Source organism: Camelina sativa, chromosome 9, assembly GCF_000633955.1.
Source record: "Camelina sativa cultivar DH55 chromosome 9, Cs, whole genome shotgun sequence".
NCBI classification, from domain to species: domain Eukaryota; kingdom Viridiplantae; phylum Streptophyta; class Magnoliopsida; order Brassicales; family Brassicaceae; genus Camelina; species Camelina sativa.
Genome location: NC_025693.1, coordinates 17,158,549 through 17,168,906, shown reverse-complemented (window position 1 = coordinate 17,168,906; position 10,358 = coordinate 17,158,549). Strand labels below are relative to the sequence as shown.

General features: G+C 33.8%; 2 protein-coding genes across 2 annotated transcripts; both read left to right on the top strand.

Annotated features, from left to right (window-relative positions):
• LOC104711195 (40S ribosomal protein S20-2) lies at nucleotides 3,504–4,761 on the top strand. The gene is made up of 4 exons (XM_010427876.2): nucleotides 3,504–3,611; nucleotides 3,763–3,896; nucleotides 4,145–4,258; nucleotides 4,406–4,761. The coding sequence occupies exons 2-4, from the start codon at nucleotides 3,785–3,787 to the stop codon at nucleotides 4,546–4,548; spliced, it is 369 nt and encodes a 122-aa protein (XP_010426178.1). The 5' UTR covers nucleotides 3,504–3,611; nucleotides 3,763–3,784; the 3' UTR covers nucleotides 4,549–4,761.
• Nucleotides 8,056–9,313, top strand: LOC104711194 (40S ribosomal protein S20-2). Its single transcript, XM_010427875.2, has 4 exons — nucleotides 8,056–8,163; nucleotides 8,315–8,448; nucleotides 8,697–8,810; nucleotides 8,958–9,313. Exons 2-4 carry the CDS (start codon nucleotides 8,337–8,339, stop codon nucleotides 9,098–9,100), a joined length of 369 nt encoding a protein of 122 aa, XP_010426177.1. The 5' UTR covers nucleotides 8,056–8,163; nucleotides 8,315–8,336; the 3' UTR covers nucleotides 9,101–9,313.

Below are 10,358 nucleotides of genomic sequence, written 5' to 3'. Positions count from 1 at the left end.
GGCTCGGGACTTTGGCGAGTGTCGATCGATGCCATGTGGAGGTGTCGGTCGACACAAACTAGGGTTTTCGGGAGTGTCGGGCAGGGTGTCGGTCGACACCAGTTTGGTGTCGGTCGACACCAGATAGTCAGTGTCTATCGACACCATCTGGTGTCGGTCGACACCCCTCTTCTAGTTATGATGGATGTTGCATGCTTGGTTTATTGCCTGGTTTGTTTTATTGATTGTTGTTTGTGGCATGTAGAGATCTTATTGCTTGTGTGTATAGCCCAGTAGATGGGATGATTGCCTCACTAAGTATTTGTGATAATACTTACGCATCTCAATTGTTGTTTGTGGTGTGCAGGTAAAGGCAAAGTGTGATCGTGGAATCAAAGGCAATGAAGAGGAGGATGTTCTAGGGACTCGGTTGATTGGTTACCTGGCATTGTTAGGTTGCTAGAGTTGAGTCTTAGTGCATTGTTAGGATTGCTGGTTATTTGATTTATGCTGTTTGGAATTAATACTGGATATTAATTATTTGGTTATTGGTTATTGGTTTATTGGATATTTATTAGTATGTTGTTCCGCTGTTGGTTGTGAATGTGGTTAGGTGGCTAGTGGGTATGTGACCACTAGTTGTAGTTATTTATTATATTATATTTATTATTTATTATCAAAAAAAAGGGTCAGTCGTTTTCATGTAGGAAGAAGGTTAAATTCATTTTAAACTTTGTAGAGAATAAAAGCTAATCTCTTAGAGAAAATTAGCTATTAATAGGGGACAGCATTTTTTGTTTGGTACGGTTTAGGCATCATATAATATAACTTCATACCGACCCTGCCAATAACTTCTAGGATTTAAGTTTGGATGTGAAAGGTAGTTTGGATTTAAAAACATGATAATGTTTTGAGCTTTAGCTCGGGTTTTTGTTGGATTCGAGATGGGGATTCGTTTACTTTTTTTGATAATTAGACAGACAAAGCCTTCAATTTTATAAAATCTCCTTGGTCGCAACATTTACTCAAGTCCTTGTCTCAAAATCGTGGCATATCATTTCCTTACATAGTCCTCCTTATCATTATCGAGATGTTAGGTCTACTCTCATTCACTTTCTTCTTAGGATGTGAAACTCGCATTCATCAAATTTTATTTCAAGCCATGATCCACTTGCTATGGAAACAAAAAAAAAAAAAATTGAAGCTTCATGTTGCAGCCTCTCGATCTGCTACACTTCTTCCTTGTAATAAATTGCTTGGCACGACACAAACACGTCTCATTTCCTACTCATTCATTCGTATAACCGCCAAAACATCGAGAATACTCTAGTGTCACAACTTTGAAACGTTTGCTATCATTAACAAAAATTAATCCCACTAATATATTTTAACTAGATGAGGACCCGCCTGATGTGCAGGTTTAAAGTTTCATAAATTATATTAAAATTTGTTGTACGTTATTTATAATTTTTATTTTTGTTATAATACACTGATTTATATCCATTTACAAATCTTTTATGTATGTTACCATTAAAAATATTTTTTTTACACCTAAATATACTATATGTTACAAATATATTCACCCACCTAGAAAATGTTTGTATGAACACATTAAACCAACTATTTTACTTTTACTTCTGCATAGTTTTTTAATTACTAAAATTGTTGGCTCAAAAAATATTTCTAATAAAAAATATATTACATAATATACTAATCAATGATGTATCATCACAATAGTGTATGACCACCATGGAGAAAGCCCCGGCTCCGCCCACATCTCTTATGGAGAAACCTTTCGTCCAACCTCCTCCACCATGGAGAGAACCTTGGCTCTGCCTTCCTCACTTGGGGAGATAACCTTACGTCAAACCTCCTACACCATCCTTCCTTGATGAGATAACCTTATGTCCAACCTTCTACACAATAGATAGAACCTTGGCTGTGCCCTCCTCCTGTGTGGAGAGAACATGTTCACGTCTTTTCGCTATCTCAAAATGGCTTGCTCCGACAATCAATGAAAGTAAAAAACCTTTTTTCTAACGTCACAAAATATTTTGATAGTAACTAATGTTAAATTTCCCAATGTATTTATGGAAGTGTCTTTGACACACCATGATGTGGCCTCTGTCTCTGTAACGCCTCAACCGCCACCTTGCTCAGTGAGCTCATATCCACTCTCAGTCCATGTGCTCACCTTCCTAAGTGGGGCCTTCATCTATTCCTGGCTCGTGGACCCACCCATATTCGATGACCGATTTGTTACGTCTGAGAGGCTTTAAAAACTTGTTTACCGATCCTACAAATCAACAAATGATCTTTTCCTGTGTTTTGTCCTCACTCGCACAGTTCCGACAATCATTTCCAGGAAGGTCACCTATCATGAAATTCTCTCAAGACCCTTGACCGAAAAAATAAATGCATTTTGGTGAAATATGTAGCCAAAATCAATTCTTTTAAACCTTTCTACAAACCAGGGTGACACAGTCTTTGAGCTCCTATGGATCTATCAACAACGATGAATGTTTTTCCAATATATCTATCTATGTTTGTTATAAGCTTGTGTTTGATTAGTCTATTTTATTCATCCATTAGGTTGATGAGCTTCTACTCGTTATCTCTTTTTGGTATTGAATTAATAATAGTAACAATTATGTTTGCAAAATAAAGAAGGGTTTCTGACCAACTAATCAAGGTTGAGTAGAAGAAAATTAATTTGACATAATTAAAGAAACAATAGAAAATTATAAGGACAATAATATATGAATCCCAAATAATTCAAAGATGAAAATATAAATTAAATAAAATAATCTAAAAATATTACACTAAATTTTAAAATACAATATTAAGAAAAGTAGACGCATATATTAATTTTTTTTGGGTCAACATATTAATCTTACTTGTTTTTAACTGAAAAAGAGAAAGTAGGAGAAAATTTTTGTTTAAGAAAATAAGAAAAATTTACCTTTCCATTAAAAAAAATTCACAATTAAACAAAGTTAAAAGCAGTATTTTTGAATAACTTAAAATTAAAAATAATTAAATAATATATAATTTCGAATTTCATGATATATATATATATAATATTCTTATAATTATTTAAAAAAACTCTGTATTTTTTTATAAATTCCGTAATTTTTGATAATTATCTTTTTACATTATTAATATTTTTTAAAACAAAATATTTTATTTTTGTTGTAATCAAATTTTTCCTATTAAATATTAACCTTTACACATGTCAAAATCTGAGATTAATAATTTAACACATGTCAAAATTTTATTAGTGGCTAACTTTCAAAACCCAACTTTATATAATAAGATATTTTTGGAGTTGATGTTAACTGTACTATAAAGTATAAACCAAAACACAAAAAAAGAAAAAAAATGTAGAGCGGGCCTAACAGAAACAGGTTTAGCATGTTTTGACAGGCCTAGATTCATAAAACCAAACAAAACAATTTTGGTCCGGAAACAAAACGACAACGTTTCAGAACATTTGGAAGAAAAAAAAAAAAAATGAAAACATAGAAATAAAAACCCTAGATAATAAAGGTCTTCTCTTCTCTCTCAACGCCTCTCCGCAGCAGTTGCAGATTAAATTGAACGGCAAAAACAAATCCTCTCCGGCCAAAACGGTAAAAATTTCATAGTTCTTCTACTTCATCTATATATCTCTCTGAATCCCTAATTTTGTGGGTTCGCAGAACATAAGATGTTGGGAGATTTGTTTTAGTTCTGTCTTGATTGAATCTGTCACTTATATATATATATCTGTGGGTTCTGCAGAGCGATTGTAACAAAAAAAAACATGGCGTATCAAGCGATGAAGCCCACGAAAGCTGGTTTGGAGGAACCCCTTGAGCAGATTCATAAGATCAGAATCACTCTCTCTTCCAAGAATGTCAAGAACTTGGAGAAAGGTTTCATCTTTTTACCCTTCCTTAAGCATCCTTTGATTCTCTGTATCTCTCCTAGTCCTAGAGAATTTGAGTTTTGGTATATAAGATTCGTTTTTTTGGTTGAAGCTCTCTGTTCAGTGTTTAGAAATGTAGATAAATCGATCCTAAAATGGCTCAAGATTCAAAGAGCTTTAAGAGGATCTAATACTGAATAGTCTCTCTGATGCATTTGTTTGATTGGTTAGTCTCTGATGCGTTTGTTTGATTAGTGTGCACTGACTTGGTCCGTGGAGCTAAGGACAAGAGGCTTAGAGTTAAGGGACCAGTGAGAATGCCCACTAAGGTTCTCAAGATCACCACCAGAAAGGCACCTTGTGGTGAAGGTAAACTCTCACATCATTACCTCTACTTCTACATAATTGGCTTGATGATAGCTGGGTCTTACCTCTAAGGAAAATGCTATAGAGCTATTTGCTGTTTTCTAATTTTTGGAAATCTTTACACTGACTTATGGCTGTTTCGTTGTATAGGAACCAATACTTGGGACAGGTTTGAACTTAGGGTTCACAAGAGGGTGATTGATCTCTTCAGCTCCCCTGACGTGGTTAAGCAAATCACTTCGATCACAATTGAGCCTGGTGTCGAGGTCGAGGTCACTATTGCTGACTCTTAGACGAACACTTGTTCCAAAAACCGCTTCAAGAAAGAAAGAATGTATTTCATCGTTTCTGGTCCTACTTTTTTTGTTTCTGGTTAGCGCAACCTTATGTCTTCTTGGGTTTTGATAGTTCTGAGGTGGTTTTGTCTATCATATTTTCTTCATCTATTAAGAGACCTTAATGAACCATTTCAAGATCTTGATTTCTTACATAATTTCATTTTGTTACACTAAAGAGTAAAAATATTATCTTCAATGTGGTAAACGGAAATAGAACTAAGATTGTTTTGAGTTGAAGGATTGTTGACAATGTACTGTGCAAATAGATTTTGAGACTTCCAAGATCACGCATGTACTTTGTGACCAATGGTCTCATTTTCCATGAACCAAAATCTTCAACATCCCTGAACTGATGTAGATGATGTAGAGAGATATGTATAAGGGTAGTATAAAGAAGCAGAGATCAGACTGTATTTTAAGTAGCAGTAGGATTAGATCTTTATTTTACCTTCATTTGGTTCTGGATTCAGCTGGCCACTCTACATCAGAGAGTGTCACACTTTCATACATTTTTGGTTATTATGTATGATTGGTGATTTAAAACAAGGAACTTCAAGCTTCACCTATCCATATGAGGTCATGTTCGTTTCTTCATTTAGATTCAACATTCAGATGCATCCTCAAATTTTGAATCAGTTTTTGCATCGGGCAGTTGTATCGCAGTACAAAGTTGTTCGTTCGTCAAAAAAAATTTAGATGCAATCGTATATCAAAATCACTTAATGTGACATATTGTAAGCTAATGAGATTTTCTATCGATCAAGTTACCTTTTTAAAGTATCAAACAAAATGCGTTTTCCAAAGATCAAACGAATCAACAATTATACGTCTTACTGAATAATAGCAATCATTGCAACACAACACTTGAGACTAGAGATTGGTATGATCAATCACGCTTGAAATAAGGTTTGAGATAACTAACAAATAGATAGTTGAGCAAGTAGTCAACGATTTCGGGACATACATTTTTCATTACAAACACCCATTTCATCCAAGATGGCTCCTCTATGTATGTCTCTCCTCTGCCAATACCTCGGAAGATTGATTTTGCGCATCTACTCACTGATTCGGATAGAAGAAAATCTGAACCATACTATATTTTTCAAGAAAGCAAACAAAAAGACATAATTAATAAAATATCACATGTATATTATGGTATTAGATTCATGTACAAGTGTTTTCTTACTTACCTTTTCTAAACAGTGAGGAGTGGNCTCATTTCCTACTCATTCATTCGTATAACCGCCAAAACATCGAGAATACTCTAGTGTCACAACTTTGAAACGTTTGCTATCATTAACAAAAATTAATCCCACTAATATATTTTAACTAGATGAGGACCCGCCTGATGTGCAGGTTTAAAGTTTCATAAATTATATTAAAATTTGTTGTACGTTATTTATAATTTTTATTTTTGTTATAATACACTGATTTATATCCATTTACAAATCTTTTATGTATGTTACCATTAAAAATATTTTTTTTACACCTAAATATACTATATGTTACAAATATATTCACCCACCTAGAAAATGTTTGTATGAACACATTAAACCAACTATTTTACTTTTACTTCTGCATAGTTTTTTAATTACTAAAATTGTTGGCTCAAAAAATATTTCTAATAAAAAATATATTACATAATATACTAATCAATGATGTATCATCACAATAGTGTATGACCACCATGGAGAAAGCCCCGGCTCCGCCCACATCTCTTATGGAGAAACCTTTCGTCCAACCTCCTCCACCATGGAGAGAACCTTGGCTCTGCCTTCCTCACTTGGGGAGATAACCTTACGTCAAACCTCCTACACCATCCTTCCTTGATGAGATAACCTTATGTCCAACCTTCTACACAATAGATAGAACCTTGGCTGTGCCCTCCTCCTGTGTGGAGAGAACATGTTCACGTCTTTTCGCTATCTCAAAATGGCTTGCTCCGACAATCAATGAAAGTAAAAAACCTTTTTTCTAACGTCACAAAATATTTTGATAGTAACTAATGTTAAATTTCCCAATGTATTTATGGAAGTGTCTTTGACACACCATGATGTGGCCTCTGTCTCTGTAACGCCTCAACCGCCACCTTGCTCAGTGAGCTCATATCCACTCTCAGTCCATGTGCTCACCTTCCTAAGTGGGGCCTTCATCTATTCCTGGCTCGTGGACCCACCCATATTCGATGACCGATTTGTTACGTCTGAGAGGCTTTAAAAACTTGTTTACCGATCCTACAAATCAACAAATGATCTTTTCCTGTGTTTTGTCCTCACTCGCACAGTTCCGACAATCATTTCCAGGAAGGTCACCTATCATGAAATTCTCTCAAGACCCTTGACCGAAAAAATAAATGCATTTTGGTGAAATATGTAGCCAAAATCAATTCTTTTAAACCTTTCTACAAACCAGGGTGACACAGTCTTTGAGCTCCTATGGATCTATCAACAACGATGAATGTTTTTCCAATATATCTATCTATGTTTGTTATAAGCTTGTGTTTGATTAGTCTATTTTATTCATCCATTAGGTTGATGAGCTTCTACTCGTTATCTCTTTTTGGTATTGAATTAATAATAGTAACAATTATGTTTGCAAAATAAAGAAGGGTTTCTGACCAACTAATCAAGGTTGAGTAGAAGAAAATTAATTTGACATAATTAAAGAAACAATAGAAAATTATAAGGACAATAATATATGAATCCCAAATAATTCAAAGATGAAAATATAAATTAAATAAAATAATCTAAAAATATTACACTAAATTTTAAAATACAATATTAAGAAAAGTAGACGCATATATTAATTTTTTTTGGGTCAACATATTAATCTTACTTGTTTTTAACTGAAAAAGAGAAAGTAGGAGAAAATTTTTGTTTAAGAAAATAAGAAAAATTTACCTTTCCATTAAAAAAAATTCACAATTAAACAAAGTTAAAAGCAGTATTTTTGAATAACTTAAAATTAAAAATAATTAAATAATATATAATTTCGAATTTCATGATATATATATATATAATATTCTTATAATTATTTAAAAAAACTCTGTATTTTTTTATAAATTCCGTAATTTTTGATAATTATCTTTTTACATTATTAATATTTTTTAAAACAAAATATTTTATTTTTGTTGTAATCAAATTTTTCCTATTAAATATTAACCTTTACACATGTCAAAATCTGAGATTAATAATTTAACACATGTCAAAATTTTATTAGTGGCTAACTTTCAAAACCCAACTTTATATAATAAGATATTTTTGGAGTTGATGTTAACTGTACTATAAAGTATAAACCAAAACACAAAAAAAGAAAAAAAATGTAGAGCGGGCCTAACAGAAACAGGTTTAGCATGTTTTGACAGGCCTAGATTCATAAAACCAAACAAAACAATTTTGGTCCGGAAACAAAACGACAACGTTTCAGAACATTTGGAAGAAAAAAAAAAAAAATGAAAACATAGAAATAAAAACCCTAGATAATAAAGGTCTTCTCTTCTCTCTCAACGCCTCTCCGCAGCAGTTGCAGATTAAATTGAACGGCAAAAACAAATCCTCTCCGGCCAAAACGGTAAAAATTTCATAGTTCTTCTACTTCATCTATATATCTCTCTGAATCCCTAATTTTGTGGGTTCGCAGAACATAAGATGTTGGGAGATTTGTTTTAGTTCTGTCTTGATTGAATCTGTCACTTATATATATATATCTGTGGGTTCTGCAGAGCGATTGTAACAAAAAAAAACATGGCGTATCAAGCGATGAAGCCCACGAAAGCTGGTTTGGAGGAACCCCTTGAGCAGATTCATAAGATCAGAATCACTCTCTCTTCCAAGAATGTCAAGAACTTGGAGAAAGGTTTCATCTTTTTACCCTTCCTTAAGCATCCTTTGATTCTCTGTATCTCTCCTAGTCCTAGAGAATTTGAGTTTTGGTATATAAGATTCGTTTTTTTGGTTGAAGCTCTCTGTTCAGTGTTTAGAAATGTAGATAAATCGATCCTAAAATGGCTCAAGATTCAAAGAGCTTTAAGAGGATCTAATACTGAATAGTCTCTCTGATGCATTTGTTTGATTGGTTAGTCTCTGATGCGTTTGTTTGATTAGTGTGCACTGACTTGGTCCGTGGAGCTAAGGACAAGAGGCTTAGAGTTAAGGGACCAGTGAGAATGCCCACTAAGGTTCTCAAGATCACCACCAGAAAGGCACCTTGTGGTGAAGGTAAACTCTCACATCATTACCTCTACTTCTACATAATTGGCTTGATGATAGCTGGGTCTTACCTCTAAGGAAAATGCTATAGAGCTATTTGCTGTTTTCTAATTTTTGGAAATCTTTACACTGACTTATGGCTGTTTCGTTGTATAGGAACCAATACTTGGGACAGGTTTGAACTTAGGGTTCACAAGAGGGTGATTGATCTCTTCAGCTCCCCTGACGTGGTTAAGCAAATCACTTCGATCACAATTGAGCCTGGTGTCGAGGTCGAGGTCACTATTGCTGACTCTTAGACGAACACTTGTTCCAAAAACCGCTTCAAGAAAGAAAGAATGTATTTCATCGTTTCTGGTCCTACTTTTTTTGTTTCTGGTTAGCGCAACCTTATGTCTTCTTGGGTTTTGATAGTTCTGAGGTGGTTTTGTCTATCATATTTTCTTCATCTATTAAGAGACCTTAATGAACCATTTCAAGATCTTGATTTCTTACATAATTTCATTTTGTTACACTAAAGAGTAAAAATATTATCTTCAATGTGGTAAACGGAAATAGAACTAAGATTGTTTTGAGTTGAAGGATTGTTGACAATGTACTGTGCAAATAGATTTTGAGACTTCCAAGATCACGCATGTACTTTGTGACCAATGGTCTCATTTTCCATGAACCAAAATCTTCAACATCCCTGAACTGATGTAGATGATGTAGAGAGATATGTATAAGGGTAGTATAAAGAAGCAGAGATCAGACTGTATTTTAAGTAGCAGTAGGATTAGATCTTTATTTTACCTTCATTTGGTTCTGGATTCAGCTGGCCACTCTACATCAGAGAGTGTCACACTTTCATACATTTTTGGTTATTATGTATGATTGGTGATTTAAAACAAGGAACTTCAAGCTTCACCTATCCATATGAGGTCATGTTCGTTTCTTCATTTAGATTCAACATTCAGATGCATCCTCAAATTTTGAATCAGTTTTTGCATCGGGCAGTTGTATCGCAGTACAAAGTTGTTCGTTCGTCAAAAAAAATTTAGATGCAATCGTATATCAAAATCACTTAATGTGACATATTGTAAGCTAATGAGATTTTCTATCGATCAAGTTACCTTTTTAAAGTATCAAACAAAATGCGTTTTCCAAAGATCAAACGAATCAACAATTATACGTCTTACTGAATAATAGCAATCATTGCAACACAACACTTGAGACTAGAGATTGGTATGATCAATCACGCTTGAAATAAGGTTTGAGATAACTAACAAATAGATAGTTGAGCAAGTAGTCAACGATTTCGGGACATACATTTTTCATTACAAACACCCATTTCATCCAAGATGGCTCCTCTATGTATGTCTCTCCTCTGCCAATACCTCGGAAGATTGATTTTGCGCATCTACTCACTGATTCGGATAGAAGAAAATCTGAACCATACTATATTTTTCAAGAAAGCAAACAAAAAGACATAATTAATAAAATATCACATGTATATTATGGTATTAGATTCATGTACAAGTGTTTTCTTACTTACCTTTTCTAAACAGTGAGGAGTGG